This window comes from Ischnura elegans, unplaced genomic scaffold, assembly GCF_921293095.1.
Source record: "Ischnura elegans unplaced genomic scaffold, ioIscEleg1.1, whole genome shotgun sequence".
NCBI lineage: Eukaryota > Metazoa > Arthropoda > Insecta > Odonata > Coenagrionidae > Ischnura > Ischnura elegans.
Window position 1 is genome coordinate 212,310 of NW_025791724.1, and position 21,272 is coordinate 233,581.

General features: G+C 42.2%; 1 protein-coding gene and 2 non-coding genes across 3 annotated transcripts; all 3 read left to right on the forward strand.

Annotated features, from left to right (window-relative positions):
- Positions 1 to 3,430: 3,430 nt before the first annotated feature.
- LOC124173637 (histone H2B) lies at positions 3,431 to 3,880 on the forward strand. Its single transcript, XM_046553057.1, has one exon. It carries the CDS (start codon positions 3,469 to 3,471, stop codon positions 3,838 to 3,840), a length of 372 nt encoding a protein of 123 aa, XP_046409013.1. The 5' UTR covers positions 3,431 to 3,468; the 3' UTR covers positions 3,841 to 3,880.
- A 901-nt stretch (positions 3,881 to 4,781) lies between these two features.
- On the forward strand, positions 4,782 to 4,900 carry LOC124173641. Its single transcript, XR_006868677.1, has one exon. It is a non-coding gene; the product is annotated as a 5S ribosomal RNA (ribosomal RNA).
- Positions 4,901 to 14,342: 9,442 nt separating this feature from the next.
- Positions 14,343 to 14,461, forward strand: LOC124173642. The gene has a single exon (XR_006868678.1). It is a non-coding gene; the product is annotated as a 5S ribosomal RNA (ribosomal RNA).
- The last annotated feature ends 6,811 nt before the right edge of the window (positions 14,462 to 21,272 follow it).

The following is a 21,272-nucleotide window of genomic DNA, read 5'->3' on the forward strand; positions in this document are numbered from 1 at the left end:
CTACGCGGGAGCAGCGAGCAGAGTTTAAACCAATCATGGCTGAGTCCCCAAAAGTGTCGTTCCTGAATATTAACGGAGCTGTGACCCAAAAACGGTCACTGCTCCGGGAACACATTAGGAGCAGGAAGGTCGCCATCATGGGGCTGGTGGAGACCTTCCTTAAACCCTCCATTAAAATCAAAATCTCTGGCTTCCAGGAGTTCTCCGTGCCGAGGACAAAACCACGATCCGGTGGAGTCGCCATATTGATCCGCTCCGACCTTGCGGCCAAACATCTGGACATCCCGGAGAACTGCCTGCCAGAGGGGAACGACGCTGTGATGGCGAGTGTGCGGCTCGGACAGAAAGACGTGCAGATCTGCGTAGTCTACTGCAGACCACGAGCGCCGCTACCGATGAAGCTCCTGGACTTCATCGTGGACAGCAAGAAGCCCACAATACTCCTCGGGGACTTCAACGCTCGCCATCACGCCTTCAGGGACCACGCCACCACAGCGAAGGGCCGCCATCTCCTTTCCTTCCTCCTCCGCAGCCCCTTGGTGCGGCTGGACATCCCTTCCCCCACGTCCATAGGAAGAGGAGCCTCCAACCCCGACCACGCAATCGTCACGAGTGACCTTATGCCTCAGTGCGGACGGGTCAACGTAGACGATTGCATTACATCTGATCACCTCCCGTTCTCCTTTTCTTTCAGGTGGGTGAGACAACGAGGGACCTGCATCATCGAGAGGCCGGACTGGAAGAAAGTGGACTGGGAAGCTTTCAACAGGACTGTGCAAGCCAAAACAGAAGGCATTGGAAAACTACACAACGTACCGGAAGTAGACGCTGCAATAGAAACTGTGGAGAAAGCATTCGCCGAAGCAGCCAAGGCAATCCCAGTGAAGAAAATTGACACCGCCTGCCCACCGCTTGCCCCACACATAGTGAAGCTCATCAAAGGAAAGAGGGCGCTCTACCGAGAATGGATCCGGAACAGAGACCCGGTAGTAAAACAAGAGTGGAACAGGCAAAACGCTATCATCCGCAGGAGTGCGATCGAGACGAAAGAAAAAGCCTGGGAAAGGGCCTGCAAAAACCTCGACTACCGGGACGGCGGCGCGTTCTGGAGGAAATTCAAGATGCTGACAGGACAGTGTACCCAGACGCACACCTCACTGAAGGGTCCCGACGACAACCCCATAGCAGAGCCATCCGAGAAGGCAGAGGAATTCCGGAGAGTACTGCAAGAAGTTTACTCGCCGATGAAAGACCCCCTGTTCAACAAAAAGAACATGGAAACTTGTTCCTTCCACGCCAGATGGAAGAAGGGGCGATTCCTGCCACGGGAAGAATTACCTGAGGAGAGGGAAAGGACGGGCATCCTCAGAAGTATCACCGAGGAGGACATGGCATCTGCTAAACCGAGGAAAAACAAGGCACCCGGCGAAGATGGTATAAAAACCATACACCTCTCGCACTCACCAGCGTGCCTACAACCTCTAAAGAACATCTTCAACACAGCGCTGGCACTGGGATACTACCCCAAAGCTTGGAAGAAAATGACTATGATCATGATACCCAAGCCAGGCAAAGACAGCTCCAAAGCGGAGAACTACCGGCCGATAAGCCTGACCAGCACCATTGGGAAATGGTTTGAGAGGATCATCGTGCAGCGCCTGACCAAACTACTGGAGGAAAACGGAGCACTACCACAACTCCAGTACGGATTCAGACCACACCGGTGCACCACGGACCCCCTCACTCTCCTCACCAGCACAGCAGCAGAAGGGATCAACAGGAACAGATACACAGCAGCACTGTTCCTGGACATAGAAAGGGCTTTCGACAGCGTATGGCACGACGGGCTTATGTACAAGCTTGAGAAGCTGCCCGGGATGGAGCAGGACCTCCTGAGGCTGATAAACTGTTTCATCAGAAACAGAAGCGCGAAGGTCAGAGTCGGGCCCCAGCTCTCCTCCGCTTTCCCCCTACAAGCCGGCGTACCCCAGGGAACCGTGCTATCCCCCCTACTCTTCTCGCTGTACTGCCACGACATACCCACGGACAGGAAACAGAGAAAAACCGTGGAAGTAATACAGTATGCCGACGACACTGCCCTATGGAGCACAGCCCTGACACCGCGGACGGCGGTAAACAACATGCAGACCATGCTGTCACGCCTGGAAAAATGGTTCAAGGACTGGAGAGTGAGGCCAAATCCGAAGAAGACGCAGCTAATCATCATCAAGCCCTTAGGGAAGAAATTCTACCAACAACACCAGGTGACCCTATGGAACCAAAGGGTCTCCCAGTCCACCACAGCCACCTACCTAGGAGTCCTAATTGATCAGAACCTCACTTTCAGGAAACATGTCGCAGACATCATGGCGAGATGCAACAGAAGGAGTAACCTCATCCGCGCAGTCAGAGCAAGGGGGCGCGGAGTATCAGAGAGGTGCGGCCTGCTCCTATACAAATCTTTCATTAGACCAGTTATGGAGTACGCCGCACTTGCTGTGCTCCCGTACAACAATTCCCTTCAGAGATACGCCTCGTTTGAAAGGCGTGTCCTACGTCAAACCTTCTTGTTGCACCCTCGCACCAGCAGGAAGCACGTCTACGAAGTCACTAATATCGAGCCTCTCCTCCACAGATTATGCCGGCTAAGGAGTAACACCGCTGGGAGGATCGCAGAGCACAATCCACGACTTTTCGGCGACATTATGCTTCCTGGGAACGGAGTCGTCACCAGATCCATCAAGCAGAAGCTATACTCCGCTCCCAGATTCATCAGCGACCACCTTCACCTATTCCTGCCCGACGTTCAACTGCCTCCGTCATCGTCCATTTCACCAGTGATTCCCGCCCCCGAGACGTTGACAATCACCCCAGGACTCCCTCTGCGACCCAAGAAACGGAGGCCAAAGAAGAACATCAGAACACTGAACCCCCAACCCAGTGAGGAAGACAGTGTCCTAGTGCCCCCGCCCCCCCCAGTGCTCCCCAAGTGATACCAGTGATGGAGTAGAGACAATCTACCCTTTATTTATTTATTTATTTAATTATTTATTTATTTATTTATTTATCTATTTATCTATTTATTACTATTTATTTGGACCCCCAGTGAATTCAGAGAAAAGACTATATTTGTTAATTATATATATATATATATTTCTGTTATCATATTAACGTATTTTATCCTTGGCACGTTGATACTTCATAGTTTATTGTACCGTGGTGGCCTGACGGCGGTTTTACGGGTTTCCCGCCGTCCTTAGGGCAAATGCCGGGCCTATACCACTCCCGTACCAGTGTTCAACCCCAGTAGTGCTGAAGAGACGAAAGTCTAAACGGCTGCACGAGAATTTTTGTATATATTGTTATTGTTGCTGTCATATTTTATGTATTGTTATTCTCGTGCAATAAACATTGTTGAACTGAACTGAAAAATTTTCATTCTCGCTGCTACGCAACGTTGGTACCAACATGCCACCCAAGACTAGCGGAAAGGCTGCCAAGAAGGCCGGCAAGGCCCAGAAGAACATCTCCAAGGGAGACAAGAAGAAGAAGCGCAGGAGGAAGGAGAGCTACGCAATCTACATCTACAAGGTCTTGAAGCAGGTCCACCCTGACACCGGTATCTCCTCCAAGGCCATGAACATCATGAACTCCTTCGTCAACGACATCTTCGAGAGGATCGCCGCCGAGGCTTCCCGTCTCGCTCATTACAACAAGCGCTCCACCATCACCTCCAGGGAGGTGCAGACCGCCGTCAGGCTCCTGCTCCCCGGTGAACTGGCCAAGCACGCCGTGTCTGAGGGCACCAAGGCTGTGACCAAGTACACCAGCTCCAAGTAAATTACTTGGTAGCGCCCCAACGGCCCTTTTTAGGGCCCTACATCATTCAGTGTGATGTTTCCATTGCTTACTTCAACGACAAAAACGAAGTTCCACTTTAAAATTCACAACGGTAGTCCATATCTCATTTTCAGTGCTCAGAAGGTCCTAATTGTTATGATTACTCCTTGGTTGCCATAGCAACAGATTGTTGATCATTCATCAGTTATTTCATTCCAACAGTCGGTGATTGTTGGCGTCGCATTGTCAAAGCGAAGTGTGACGGTGTCTCCGGGCTCTCTCAAATGTTCAAGTTCAAAAATCGTTTTTCCACGAGCATAACAGATACAATGTTCCCACAAATTAATAATTTATGCAACATTATTTTCTCTTTCCTTATCTTCATGGCAGATGTTTTTCCTTTCCCTCTATCGCGTACATGAATTTCTACTATCGCTATATGTAAAGTCCTCCGTAACGTCTCCACAGTTCCTCGTTGCATGACAATCCGTCCAGTGCGTTCAAATTTTGTCTACTTGCAGCCGCACGAGACGATCGTTAACGTTATTTCCTTGTTATGACAACAAAAGGCACTTTGTAACTCAGAAAACTGGTGGGACTGTTTCTCTTACGTCAAACCGTTTGTCCGTTATTCCATCATTTTCAGTTCACTCCATATTCCACGTTGGCAGCCCATTGTAATCCATCTTCGAAAGCCTCTACTTTGTCACGGGAGGTCCGCGCTTCAGCTGTCTTCCTTTCCGCAACATTTATGAAAACTAACTCTTACAGATCCATTTCCGAAACTGATACTTTTGAAATGGAAATTTTTTATGCGCCGTTGATGCTCAATTTCATTCCTGTATGACATTTCACTCCAAATTGTTACAAAGTCAGATAGTGAACTATCGAATCTAATCACCGAATGAGTATAACATTCTTCAAAAGCCATACATATCTTCGCCAACGGCCATACCACGTTGAATACACCGGTTCTCGTCCGATCACCGAAGTTAAGCAACGTCGGGCCCGGATAGTACTTGGATGGGTGACCGCCTGGGAACACCGGGTGCTGTTGGTATCACTTTTTATTTTTTTCCCCTATCCTTATGATAACTAATTACAAGTTATTCACCACATGCATGCGTTGAAGGATGTGCATTGCATTTTCTTTCGCGTGAAATGGCAGTACTCCCACTTCCTTCAAGTGAAACGATTGAAACACGCCACTTCAGTTTTCCCAGTTAACTTTTCCTTATCGCGCAGAACGCTGCCTTTGTGCAGTCCATGCCATTTCTTAGGCCCATACCATTCCTTCCGTATTCTACACGTAAGTTACTCACATCGTACATACTGAAAAAAATCATATCGCTCGAGTAAATTCCGTAAGTGTAGTAAATGACATCTCATGAAGGAAACGTCGGTGATTACAGCGAAAATTATATTGTTCCACGAACGATCGATATAACTTTTTTATTCACCACTCTTGGATAATATATTTCTGTTCCTAGGTTGATACATTCGTTATGTCATTCATAGAGAAACCGCGCTTAAAACAGTCAAGCCCGGAAAATTTAAATAAAGTAATGTAACGCCGAACAATATACTTCTCGAAATTATTCCTTGAGAGAACTGCTTTTCCTGTCTGCATTCCATAATGCTCCATTTCCAGCGAATCCATTTTTAAAATTGAATGCATACCCAAAATAATTTCGATCATGAAACAGTTGACACAACAACAGGCGACATTTACTAAGCGATGGGAGCTGAAAGAAATCGCCATTACAGTAACAAGCACACCGTTGCTACAGACATTTTTCAGAAACACATTTTCAAATATCGAGTACATGAAATAACGGAATTGAGAGACACTAAAGCACATCCGACTACTGCGGGAAACTGGCAACTATTAAACTTAAAAAAATATTTTAACTCAGCTACCACGAGCTATGCATTGCCAGAAAATGCCGAGAAAAATTCTTTAAAAAAAGAAGACGAAGGTCAATTTGTGAAATGCTTTCAACGATTAGTATTCTCCTTTTAGATTTTCTGGAAACGAAAATTAATTCATAGCGTAATAATTAAAACCCTGCTACGTGCGATTCCCTTCATTAACCGGATCGGCTATTGATCATTCATCATTCCTTTTCTTACACGTGTGTAGCGTCAAAAGGTGGAAGATACAAACGACGTAATGTCAGCTGTCACTGACAAACTTGCAACAATGTAATAATTAATCTCGTCATCCGCATCCCGGGACAAGTATTGCATCGTGAGTGCTCAAAAAGTAACACGCGCTGCCGCTAGATGGTGCGAGGGAGGCCACTCCGCAGTCCGGTGCCTGCCTCGCCGGGCGCGTGCAAACACAAGTTTGAACGTTCGATCCCCCGAGGGAGAGCGCACCCGGGCTATTGTTTACGACCGAGGTCAACAATGCCAATGCATACGCTGTCGAGTCCTCGGATCTTGACTGTCTCGAACAATTGCTATTAATGACAGCAATGGCACATAGCCTTTTCGTCCGAAGACGCAAAGCTTGCGTCCGTTTCGCACGTAAAATCACTTTTAAATTCAATCTATGAACACATCATTGTAAACCTGCACATTTCTCTCATTTCTCATCGTTGGTGAATGTTAATTTTGACTGAAGGAAATTAAATCCGGGCAATGCTATTAACTGCCGACCACCGAGCGTCGCTCGGCGTATCGCATTTCATTTTCGCGTTCAAAACTAGCGGACCACTTCCACTCCCATACGAATTGAGTTCCTGCAAGTCTCGACACGCACACTGACTAGGCAGCCGGTATCGGGGGTGTCGAGCCTGGAGAAAAGCAAAACAAAATGCTGCCGTCCGAACTTGCGTGTCATGCGATGGATAAAATTGTGCTCCCGGAACATGAAGGACGCAATTTCTTTCTTTCATTATGTCTCGTTTACGTTGTAATGGCACGCTTGCAATCGGTTAAACGGACAAAGCTTGCAGATGCATTCGAGAAATATATTAATCGCGGAGTTGTTTCGTGAACGATTCATTACATCAATTCAATTACAGATTTATTGTAACAGTTACTCATCAAACGCACGACGTCCTACGAAGCACAATTTCGACGGCCTATCAAAGACAATGAAACGCAAACGTACGATACTTACTATCGATACTTAATTCGCAACAATAAGAATTTTTCAATGCAAGCAATTAGTAGTGGTACACTTCCCACACGCAAATCGGTGCAACAACTTCAGCGTTAGTACTTGTTCAAACAATTGAAAACAACAGCAATGAAACCAGCAAACACCCGGTTGCTAAGGATAATTAGCACGTCAACAATCACATTTCTCATTCCCTTTCCCGGGAAAGACCAGCGATTAAAAAGTTTGATGTAATGACATCGAGTAATTATCACCCATGGCGAAAGCTTTTGAAATTTCGATCCCCTACGGTTACCTCGTAACAATCAGTAACGCATTGAAAGAGCACAGTTTACATTTTTTCCCGAAAATCATAACACATGCGGTGTGCGAAAATGAGTGTCGAGGACTTAAAATAGTCTTCGACGCTTTGCACAATGCGTTCCCACATTTCCGATAACCAACGATGAACATAATTTTGCAAAATCACAAATAAACTTGCGTATGAGTGCCGCTACTTACAACATTTCACGGTTTCCATTCAATCATATGACAATGGCGTTTTGCTGGTCTCCAATTTCACGAGTCTGAGGAAACGTTTGTGATTTGACGTTTTACAATTAATTCCTTTTCCATATCCGATAAAATTCTTTTGGCCTCCGTGATGCTAACACTACGCTTTTCAAGTCACATGTCAAATCAACACAGCATTACCATGGAATGTTATCGTTGCCCTAATTAATTATGTAGTTCCGCTGCGAAGAAGTTATGAAATATCACACAAGGAATTATATTCGGACGAAAGGCACGTTAACAATAATCAACGCCGGCTGACATTGGAAATGCGGTGTGCACTATTCGACATCGCTGACTGCTTTCATAACAGCAGTCCAAATACATAGCATTACACTTATTATTAATCCGGATCTGCCAATGTACATAACTTCACACATACAGAGTATACGACCACGATGTAACACCGTAAACACTTCCATTAAAATATTCCGTAATAAATTTTGTGAAACCAAACAATCCGTTGCTAAGGAATTCGCGAAAAATGTTCTTCCTTCAACTCCTTCGTCAACATTTCAAACAGTGCACAGTGCCTAAGATACAAAGTGCAAGGGAAAACCATCAACGTCTTAGCACATTCAAAGGCAAACACTTTTAAATTATGCCACGATTCACTCAACTTGTAACAATTAAGGACGCCACGACTAATTTATGTTTTCTTACGATGCACAATTAAACGCTGGGATCAATCAACCGTCATCATCGTCAAACAGTGTATTAATCACATCACAGTTCACTTTTCTACACAAAAGAGAAAGCCAAGGAATAACACAGACAACGATTATGAATGTAAAAAGTAGAAAAATAAGTAACAGCGTACTTACTCGGCTCTTCGGCTGTAGATCACAATCGCTGTTGTCAACACACTTCATTCCCGTACATTTAACTAACTTTTCCTATGCATCCAGCGACACAAACACTTTCAATCCTTTCCTCACGATTGCCAAGCGTCACAAAGAACACTACAGAACCGGCGTTATGTCAGTTACAGCTGATAAACATTATACAATTATCACTGATATTAGTTACTCGCGACGTCTTCTCACTACAGCTGCCGCAGCAAGAGCGATCGAGTGGTAATACAGATTCGGCCGCTAGATGGTGCGGGGGGAACCTCCAGCAGTCCACTGCGCGCATCGCTGTTGGGAATTAGGAATCGCGCGTGGGAAAGCAATTGGGATAATTATTCGCAACGCAGCGGCAAAATGCGAATCCTTGCCATACCTAATGAACCATCGATTGTCATTGGTCGTGAACTATTAATGTTCTCCACAACAATGGCACATCGAACGACCAAATCCCCGCCTTAAAGTCGCATATAATATCGTAAATTAAGCCAAGATTCAAGCGCAATGTGGTGAACATTTGCATAATTGGAATATAGAGTACTCTTGTACCTCAAAATATCCACCAAAACGTACCTCATGATGCAGAGTCTTACGTGGTTTTCGACGATTTCCAAGCGATTTTAAACCAATATATCAAGTACGGATGTCACTGTTAACATTCGTATGGCGAAGGAAATGATGTAGCAATCAGGAATTACTGAAAGAGGCAGTACAATCTGGGAAATGTTTGTGAGTTTGCCTTTGACGTTTGAAAAGTAATTCCTCTACTACGTCCGATAACATTCCTTGGGCTCCGTTATGCTAACAGTTCGCTTTTAAAATCACATGTTAAGTTATCACAGCTTACCATTAAACTGCCCAAATTATTTACGTTATAATATCCCTGCCCTAATTATTTACGTTATTCCGCTGCCAAGAAAAAATGAAATAGCACAAAAGGAATTACATTCCCACGAAAGGAACGTTAAGAATAACCAACGACGCCTGACGGTAGGAATGGGACGTGTAATCGTCAACATCGTTAATTGTTCTTTCATTGCACTTGCTAGACTTAGCATTGACACGTATTACTAATCAAGATCTGCCAATTAAAATCACTTCACTCATGCAAATTTAAGGACGACGATATAACACGCTAAACACTTCCATTTAATTATTCCGTATTCACTAATGTGAAACCAGCAATCCGTTGCTAAGGAAAAAATTAGCGAAAAATATTCTTCCTTCCACTCTTTCGTCAACATTTCAAACAGTGCACAGTGCCTAACATACAAAGTGCAAGGGATAACCATCAACGCCTTAGCACAGAAAAGGCAAACAGTTTTAAATTAAGCCACGATTCACTCAACTTGTAACAATTAAGGACGCCACGAATAATTTCGGTTTTCTTAGGATACACAATTACACGTTGGGATCAATCAACCGTCATCATCGTCAAACAGTGAATTAATCACTACACAGTTTACTTTTCCACACGAAAGAGAAACGAAAGGAACAACACAGTCAACGAATACGAGCGTGAAAAGTGTTTAAATAAGTAATAGCGTACTTACTCGGCTCGCTGGTTGTGGATCACAGTATTCACCTGCACGGCTATCAGAATCGCTGTTTTCATCACACTATTGATTCTCGTGCATTTCACTCACTTTTCCTATACATCCATCGACACAGACACTTTCACTCATTTCCTCGCGTTTGCTGTGCGTCACAAAGAACACTACATAACCGGCGTTATGTGATTAACCACTGATAAACATGGACTAATTATAACTGATAATAATTATTCGCGTCGTCTTCTCACGACAGCTACCGCTGATCGAGTAGTAATTCAGAATCCGCCGACAGATGGCGCGGGAGGCCTTTTCGCAGTCGCTCGCCGTGGACGTCCAGAGCGGAATTTGAAATATCGTCTCTCGGTGGGATTTCTATCCCGGATTGCGACTCGGCGCAAGTATGCGAACGCTAGCCACGATGAATGATTTATCGACTCATCCGCGGTCAATTGTCGTGAAATGCGGAAAAACAAATGTTGTCATTTACAACAATGAAACACCGCACTGTATTCCAACGACGCGAAGCACGGAATATATGTAAATAATCCATTCATCAAACACAGTATCGTTTAAACGTACATGATCGGAACACGACCGCCTCGTAAATGATCATCTGCCAGTGAAGTGACGACTGTCAAGCGGTGTCTTTCCTCCGCCCGCGATTTGCATTTCATTTCGGCGTTCGGAGGGAGCGGACCGCTTCGACTCCAGGCAGGAATACACTCCGTGCGGCTGACGATTCTCGGCATCGCGGGTGCAGGGCAGGGGGCCGCGAGGCAGAGAACATCTCGGACGTAGGTGCTCGTCGCGATAACACGGATAAGCGGGGAAAGAACTCGGCTCGGTTATACCTTAGGTTAGGTGATTAGAAGTGATTCATTGATTAGCCGTAAATACCGGACCATTTCATTAGCATATCGATTCCGCGACGAATGCAGTGAGCGATTTAACTGTTTGTCACCGTTCCTTCCTACTCTGAAAATGTTTCGTGCCCGAGTTGCTGCCCGCAGTTGTCCACGATTCAATTTTACATTTTCCCTAACGGTACCGTAAGTTCTTACTACATTTTTGCATGCCACGGTGAATGACAATCGTTCTCCAGTCTCTTTGCCATCGGAGTGAAGCGGAAATTACATCCTTTCGCGAGCGATCGAAGAATTTCCTTATGCGAATTAATTATTCCTCGTGAGTAGTCAGGTCTACTTTCCTTCCTCGATTGCACCCTACATACGTCAAATATCCTTCCTCTTCTCAATAAGTGATATCGTCACTGTCTGCCAGTGTCAACGACTTATCCTTAAACCGAACTCCCATAGTTGTACATATTCGCAGTACACGAGAAAAGTTCGCAGAGTTTCGGAGTATAGCCGTACATTTAGTCAGTAAAGGGAGAGAACCGATTAATTAATATCTTATGAGTAGGCAATCCACATTTCTCTACACTGTATTAAAACGCACGGAACGACTTAATCCGTAGCAATAAATTTCCGTGCCTTCTGCCTTGAGTATATGTTAATGAACACACTCGTCTCTTCCACAATGATTTTCAAAGCATAACTCAATTATTTGGAAAGCTTTTCGTGACATTGAGCAGTTTCGCTTGAGCGCTGAACGATATAGTTACCCTTAGTAACGAAGTTATTTGGTTTCCTGTTGGCTGTTTGCTACACATAAACATTTCAATGCAAGACGTAACGCGAGTACAGCAAATAATGGAAACTTTGCATCGCTAATTCTTTCAACGTTACGTGCGACGTAACATAGCAACCAACGGTGGAAAATCATGGAATTCGCTTATCAAAAATGCCACTTCTTGCAAGTACTGCTAATTTTTATTAATAGGGGAATGTTGTCTGCTTAATATAAATTGCCTCCCGAAGACATATAAGACACGGGAAAAAAAATTCTGTGGCCTGTAAGTTGACAAATAGCAATCCAATTTCATACACTTTACCCAAATCCTTTGCTGATTTCTACCAAATATTTTGATGTCCCTCGTGAACCGAAAACTTTGATAAATTTAGTCATAACTCCATAATTCTAACATAATTTTTTTTCGTGCACCGCATTGGAAACCATTCTTGCCATTGTGTTACTTCAGCATGTTAATTAGGAATGGTTTGCAAGGGAAATGCAGAAAAAGCGAGAATGTTATTGATATTCTCCCCTTCTTCGGTTACTAGTGAATGACTGCGTCTCGTATTAATATACCATAAATTAACTAATAACAAGCTGGTCGCCTATTTCGCACTTGGCTGCGAACTGTCTGAGTATGGTTCCGCCGCCGCCGCTAGATGGTGCGGCGTGCTTCTCCCGGCGATTCACAGACTTTCTCTGCGCACATCGGCCGACGGAAAGGCGGCTACTGAAATAAGAAACATTCCTTCGGGTAACCGCGCGGGTGAGAAAATCCCAGAGCGCCTATTTTCCCCTTCATTAAATCACGGGAATGAAAGAAAATTCTAAAATGTGATGCATCATTCCCAATGCAGTCCCCCGTGACTTTGAAATAAATTTTTAGCCGTGGTGGACACGGAATATCGCAAACACCTTTTCCATACACACCGGAGTCGCGTTAAATGCCGGAATCGTCTAAAATTATGCTCCCTCGTCACGAGAATTTTCTTTCGTTGCAGTTGGAAAGTATTACTTGGCGAATCAGATTATTCAGCGTCCTTAGTGGAAGATGTATTTGTATCCCTCATTCTCTAATTCATTGATGAAGACTGTTTCAGAAAAAACCAGTGCGACGTAATCCATTTCGTGCAGTCAGTTATAAACATTTCCCTCCATACCGTTTCAAAGTTTTATTCGTCCACAAATTTTTTGTAACGCACTCTCTCTTCGTGCGAAGTACCGCCACGTGGAAAGAATCCGGGGGTGGGGAAATTCTTGGGTCAACGAAGACAACTTTCCTGGGAACCCGTGTGTGGGGTAGTTCCCACGCTTGGATCCGGGTGGTGGGGGACGGGTTCCCCCACCACGAACCTAAACGCAGCGAGTGGGGTAGGGGACGCCGGGAAGAAAAAAAGAAGTTCCAACGGGCGAATTTTTCAAAAGACGCAATGGCCTCCTTCGTTTGTTTCCCGTCGACGTAAAAAGTGAGTAAGTGTTTTCTATTCATGGCATCATTCAATACCTGCCGTATCGAAAGACTTGCAGGCGAGGATAATCACTCCAATGACAGCAACACATACTTTCATGGCATAGCACCATTAAAAATGTTGGAAAGGTAATCGACTGCCATTAATGGAAGTAGGGTTTTGCAAGGCTTCGAGATAACGTGTAATACTTGAAAAAAAGAAAAAACGCTCAATGTATACCGTTCCTTCGTCAACAGTACACTTTCATTACTTTCACGCAATAGTCATGTCGAGGAATTTATCAATCAATGATCGGTGTACACGTCCAATGAAGTGTTTCCATAGCGCAAGTGAAATTTTAGGGTTGGAAATATTTCCGTCGGGCATACGTTTCACGAAAGCAAATGCCAGTCGCCCGCCTGTATGGGAACATGAAGGGGACTCTTGTTCCCACGGTCGGAAATGGTGGTGGGGGAAGGTACGTCTCCCCGACCGAGAAGCGGCAGCGTGTGACGTAAGCAAGTGTCGGTAGGGGAGAACTTTGAATCGAGGTCGGCTCCCTGCCAACGGACAGTTTTTTTGAAGGGGCGCACTATCGTTCGTCATTCCTCCACGTAAATGTTACGAAATCGGTTCGCATCACAGGGGCAGTAATGCCACCTCATAATCGCAATTGGGAAAAAGAGTGAAGCGCGATAAGCGAGGAAGGATAATAATTTCCTATTCCGTAATATAACTCGGAGTAAAACCACGAATTCCTGTCTCCGTGGCAGTGTGTTGGCATTGGGAGATAGATAAATGACATAAAGAAAAATGTATGAATGTAGGGAAAAACATTTTTTGTTCCAAGAATGGTGAAAACGATTTTTTACACATTGCTTAACCAACAAAGAGCATAACACCGTCAAGTCCGGAAAATGTAGATGAAGAAATTGGAACGACAAGAATTATCTTTCTCAAATTAATTCCCTCGTTACGCATTACATAATCATCTTTTGCCAGAAAATTTCTTTGAAGAAGTAAATGCATCCCTTGCGTTAAATCGATCATTAAACAGTCGAAACAACAACAGGCGACATTTACCAATGGATTAAAGCTGAAACGAATCGCCATTACACCAACAAGCACACCGTTACGAAAGACATTTTTCATAAACACATTTTCAAAGATGGACCAAAAGATATAACGGAATTGAGAATTGCTTAAGCATAAAGGGACTGTTGTCTGGAAATGGTAACTATTCAACAGAAACAAAAGCAGATACAACCGCGAAGAAACCAGATCTTCCTTCGATTCTCAAGTCATGATAACTTTTTGAGGATTCGGTCATGTACTCGCCAACGGCCACACCACGTACAATTCACCGGTTCTCGTTCGATCACCGAAGTTAAACTACGTAGGGCCCGGATAGTACTTGGACGGGTGACCGCCTGGGAATACCGGGTGCTGTTGGCATTACTTTTATTCTTCAACTTGTTTAAAAAAAATATTTTCAATCACCTACCGCGAGCAATGCAGAGCAGGAATATGCCGCGAAAATTTCTTTTGAGAAAGAAATGTCACTATGTGAAATATTTTCTACATATTTTATTCGCGTGTTTCAAGAGTGACATTAATGTAGCGTTGGAGAGGAAAGGCTTTGGGAAAAATCCATTTTCAGTCATTACTGCAATCACTTCCTCGGAAATTATTCCCTAATGCGAGAGTTTCGTTGATTCCGATATGTGGTGAATGAGAGAAATAGGTTTGGGAATAATTTTAATTTGCATGCCACGCGACATTTTCCTTCGATCCTCGGTTATCACAGCGGGATTACATACTCTAAAGGCATGGAAATCGGCTTCCGCTTCCCGGTGTCCATTGGGAGATGGCGTGCAGAGGGTTTTTCATTGAATTATTAGAAATAGTTTAAACTACCCAAGTAATTAATAACGGTCATTTTCAGAAAAGATAAGGTTTGAAGATTGTTATCATACCATCGATGTTCAACGGTACATCTCCCTAACCATCCCACGGTACGTTTTCGCGAAAGCACGAAATTTCGATGCTCGATCAACAATACGCCATTACCTTGGCAACGAGGCAAGACGAGAATCAACAACACAGGCGTACGGGTAATGACAGCGCAGCACTCATTGACGTGGAATTAGTTACATTTCTTGGTTAAACGTGGCATTCTCGGATGGTATAATACATTGTATCGTATGCTGGACTCATCGCCTGCCGTTTCACGGAACCGTGTCTCGGGAGGTGGTGCGCCCTAGTGGCAGTTGCGGAACTATCGGCTAGGATTCTTGCATCACGCAAGAACCTCACGGAATTTGAGTAAAAATTTTAGGTATTAAAACGCAATGTGGAAGTGGTACTCGTCGCAAACACTGTGACAAGTGTTCCCTAATGTGCAAGTGAAGTCCCCGTGTCGATGTTGTCCCCGTGTTTGTGAAATGTATGGTAGAAGAAAGGCGGCGCAAAGTGAAGTGTTGGAAGGCGACAGAGGAAAAATTCGGAAAATAAATCCGTTATTGCGTGTGACTGAGAAAATGTGTTAACGCGAAGAAATTGGTAGTGCATACTTTCATGTGAATGTGGTAATTATGTCGTTGCATTGCAAATACAACCAATACATCATTTGTTTGTTCAGGCTGAAGATGGCCGATGTGTAGGAGTTTGCTGATAAGAAAGGCAAACGATAGGGAAATGTGGGGCGTAATGCAGTGAATTCATACATTAATTCTTTCCATAAATTACTGATCATGTTATTAGTTAAAGGCTGGGCGTCGTTAGGGAAATATAATTTTCATGGTTAAATGTTGGAATGAGCTGTTATGTTGTCAACGCTTCGAGAGTACACAAACTGTGTCATTATGGAAATTAGTTTGTTTTATGCAATTAAACTGGTCAGGAATAAGTGGTTTACCTTTCTTAGCATTTGAAAAGGTATGTGATGGAAATCGATACCCAAGGAGAGATATCATGATAGGTGAAGTTTGCAATTTGAAAACAAGTCTTAATTGTCGGGGCATTATGCAGAATAACATTGCTATTTGATGTTCGGAAATTGTAAAACTTGACTGGAGTATGCGTTTTAGGAAGTGTATCAATGGAAGCGTTAGTCCATGGCGATAGTTTGGGAATAGAATGATGATTGGGGGAATGTTGATATGTGCAGTTGTGGCATCAGGGCTTGGAGATTACATAATATGTGATATAAATGAAATTGTAATGAGTCGTGCAATGAAACTCGTCAGGAATACGTGCATTAACTCTTCCTTCGTTTTAAAAGTGAACTGGTGTTAATCCGTGAAAGAACATAGTTTTGATAAGGGAACGGCAGACATTTGTGTGGCTGAGTAAATGAAATTCCAATTGTGATATTCAAAATTATTCATAAAAACCATAATTACCGAGGGATTCTGACGGGATGCGTTCTAAAACGTTAACAATAGTAAAACATACATTAGTGTCGAGTTTCGTAGCGTTAGAGTAATTAGTTTAAAAAATATTCCGGTTGAAGTGACTGAAATATTGCAGAGGCTAAATATTGAATAACAACATTATGTCCTATAGACAGTGAAAACCAGCGGATTCTGGTGGGACAAGTTTTAAAACAATATGAGAGATAAGGCAATTGTCGGTGACGAGTGTCAGTGCGATTGAATCAATGGTTGAATTAATATGTTACAATGTGTGTATGACATAATGACATTAAATGTGTCATACTCAAAATTATTCATAAAAACCATAATTACCGAGGGATTTTGACGGGATGCGTTTTAAAACGTTAACAATAGTAAAACATACGTTAGTGTCGAGTTTCGTATCGTTAGAATAATTAGTTTTAAAAATATTCCAGTAGAAGTGCCTGAAAAATTGCAGAGGATAAATATTGAATAACAACATTATGTCCTATAAACAGTGAAAACCAGCGGATTTTGGTGGGACAAGTTTTAAAACAATAGAAGAAATAAGGCAATTGTTGGTGACGAGTGTCAGTGCGATTGAGTCAATGGTTTAATTGATATGTTACATTGTGTGTATGACAAAATGACATTAAATGTGTCACACTCAAAATTATTCATAAAAACCATAATTACCGAGGGATTTTGACGGGATGCATTTTAAAACGTTCACAATAGTAAAACATACGTTAGTGTCGAGTTTCGTAGCGTTAGAATAATTAGTTTGAAAAATATTCCGGTTGAAGTGACTGAAATATTGCAGAGGCTAAATATTCAATAACAACGTTATGTCCTATAAACAGTGAAAACCAGCGGATTTTGGTGGGACAAGTTTTAAAACAATAGGAGAGATAAGGCAATTGTCGGTGACGAGTGTCAGTGCGATTGAATTAATGGTTGAATTCATATGTTACAATGTGTGTATGACAAAATGACATTAAATGTGTCATACTCAAAATTATTCATAAAAACCATAATTACCGAGGGATTTTGACGGGATGCGTTTTAAAACGTTAACAATAGTAAAACATACGTTAGTGTCGAGTTTCGTAGCGTTAGAGTAATTAGTTTAAAAAATATTCCAGTTGAAGTGACTGAAATATTGCACAGGCTAAATAATGAATAACAACATTATGTCCTATAAACAGTGAAAACCAGCGGATTTTGGTGGGACAAGTTTTAAAACAATAGGAGAAATAAGGCAATTGTCGGTGACGAGTGTCAGTGCGATTGAATTAATGGTTGAATTAATATGTTACAATGTGTGTATGACAAAATGACATTAAATGTGTCATACTCAAAATTATTCATAAAAACCATAATTACCGAGGGATTTTGACGGGATGCGTTTTAAAACGTTAACAATAGTAAAACATACGTTAGTGTCGAGTTTCGTAGCGTTAGAGTAATTAGTTTAAAAAATATTCCGGTTGAAGTGACTGAAATATTGCAGAGGCTAAATATTGAAAAACAACATTATGTCCTATAGACAGTGAAAACCAGCGGATTTTGGTGGGACAAGTTTTAAAACAATAGGAGAGATAAGGCAATTGTCGGTGACGAGTGTCAGTGCGATAGAATGAATGGTTGAATTAATATGTTACAATGTGTGTATGACATAATGACATTAAATGTGTCATACTCAAAATTATTCATAAAAACCATAATTACCGAGGGATTTTGACGGGATGCGTTTTAAAACGTTAACAATAGTAAAACATACGTTAGTGTCGAGTTTCGTAGCGTTAGAGTAATTAGTTTAAAAAATATTCCGGTTGAAGTGACTGAAATATTGCAGAGGCTAAATATTGAAAAACAACATTATGTCCTATAGACAGTGAAAACCAGCGGATTTTGGTGGGACAAGTTTTAAAACAATAGGAGAAATAAGGCAATTGTCGGTGACGAGTGTCAGTGCGATTGAATTAATGGTTGAATTAATATGTTACAATGTGTGTATGACATAATGACATTAAATGTGTCATACTCAAAATTATTCATAAAAACCATAATTACCGAGGGATTTTGACGGGATGCGTTTTAAAACGTTAACAATAGTAAAACATACGTTAGTGTCGAGTTTCGTAGCGTTAGAGTAATTAGTTTAAAAAATATACCGGTTGAAGTGACTGAAATATTGCAGAGGCTAAATATTGAAAAACAACATTATGTCCTATAGACAGTGAAAACCAGCGGATTTTGGTGGGACAAGTTTTAAAACAATAGGAGAAATAAGGCAATTGTCGGTGACGTGTGTCAGTGCGATTGAATGAATGGTTGAATTAATATGTTACAATGTGTGTATGACATAATGACATTAAATGTGTCACACTCAAAATTATTCATAAAAACCATAATTACCGAGGGATTTTGACGGGATGCGTTTTAAAACGTTAACAATAGTAAAACATACGTTAGTGTCGAGTTTCGTAGCGTTAGAGTAATTAGTTTAAAAAATATACCGGTTGAAGTGACTGAAATATTGCAGAGGCTAAATATTGAAAAACAACATTATGTCCTATAGACAGTGAAAACCAGCGGATTTTGGTGGGACAAGTTTTAAAACAATAGGAGAAATAAGGCAATTGTCGGTGACGAGTGTCAGTGCGATTGAATTAATGGTTGAATTAATATGTTACAATGTGTGTATGACAAAATGACATTAAATGTGTCATACTCAAAATTATTCATAAAAACCATAATTACCGAGGGATTTTGACGGGATGCGTTTTAAAACGTTAACAATAGTAAAACATACGTTAGTGTCGAGTTTCGTAGCGTTAGAGTAATTAGTTTAAAAAATATTCCGGTTGAAGTGACTGAAATATTGCAGAGGCTAAATATTGAATAACAACATTATGTCCTATAAACAGTGAAAACCAGCGGATTTTGGTGGGACAAGTTTTAAAACAATAGGAGAAATAAGGCAATTGTCGGTGACGAGTGTCAGTGCGATTGAATTAATGGTTTAATTAATATGTTACACTCCCTGGCTGTCGACATGAAATTCCTAGGGTCAAACTCAATATTATTTATAAAAACCATAATTACCGAGGGATTTTGATGGGAGACATTTTAAAACGTTCTTAAAGTGAAAACAGACATTATTGAGGAGTATCATAGTCTCTGAATGAATACTTTCAAAATACGCCATTTTTTGGGTTGAAAGTAAGCGAAGACTGAATTTTCAATATCAGCATTATGTCATATGAACAGTAAAAACCAGTGGATTTTGATGGGACCGGTTTTAAAACGACAAGAAAATTAAGACAAATATTCGTGACAAGTGTCAGTGCAACGGAGTAAATAGTTTTAAAAATGTGTTACAGTTGCTAATGAGTTAATCAAATTTCCATTTTCATACTCAAAATTATTTCTAAAAACCATAATTACCGTGGGATTTGGACGGGAGACGTTTCAAAACTTAGGTGTATTCAAAAAGAACATTATAGCGGAGTTCCGTAGCCACAGAATGAATACTTTGAAAAATATCCCATATTATGTGTCTGACAGCAAATGCTGATTTTTCAATATCAACGTTATGTCATATGAACAGTAAAAACCAGTGAATTTTGATGGGACCGGTTTTAAAACGACAAGGAAATTAAGGCAATTATTCGTGACTAGTGTCAGTGCGACTGATTCCATGGTTTAAGAAATATATTGTAATCCGTTGCTGACAAAAACAAATTTCCAATGCCATACTCCAAATTATTCATAAAAAGCAATAATTACAGAGGGATTTGGACGGGAGACGTTTTAGAACGTTAACATAAATTGAAACAAACATTATCGTGGACCTTCAGTGCGACGGAATTGAAAATTTCAACAATGTTCCATGCTCTGTGCCCGTCACATTGCAAAGTGTCCGTTTAAACTCAACAAGTGAGCGTGGAAACCACACTTCCGGTCGGATTTTCATGAGGCACGTTTTAAAACGTGCAGAAAAATGACAATTAATTATTTGGAGACAAAGTTCGACAGAATAATAGCTACGTTAATGCCACATACGTGGCTACTGCGACAGCGCACGATGTATTCGTCGTAGGCGTGTGACATTTCGTCATAACATGCAGATTGTCACTTCATGCATTGCAATAGGGATATGTGAAGTTCGAAAGGAATAACTCCGAAGTCGTACTCGCTCTTTTCCTTCGTAATTCCGCAATCAGACAGTGAAATGCATCGGAAATATTGACAAACGAAGTAAGTCAAAGGAAAATTGATTTGCCAAAAGAGGTAATTGTAAGAATGCCGAAACAACAAATACCACGTTTCAGGAAATAGCAAAGTTAGGTTTAAAACTTGGACGTTACCGTAGAGAGTGGAATTAATCCACAGAACAATGTACGAAAAACTAACAAAGGGAAAGTTATCGATCGGCGATGTGAAGAGTACATCTTTTCCCTTGCACGTCCGCATTCACGAATACACGTTCCTGCGGGAAAGACACATCATTTCCAATCCCGAAGTGGCGTGTGGTAATTTAAGTAATACGTGTAACGCGCTACGTCGTCACAATGTTGTAGGGAACGGTAATTCATTTTCACAAAAGTCATTCAAAATCAGCCTTCTCACACACAGAAAATCGCAGTCATCAATTTCCAGAATCGCACGCTAGACCAGAAATATCCTGCGACTCGAGTATGGAAAAGCCAGCCTCACTCGACAATCCCTCCCGTCGAGGCGTAATTTTTTTTTCACCAACCTTTCGCAATCCCTGCCCAGGAATCAAATTCACCACATTCCCCCCCAGAATAGGCACAGAAAGCGCACGGAGTGAAACGAACGGGGCGAACCGAAAACCG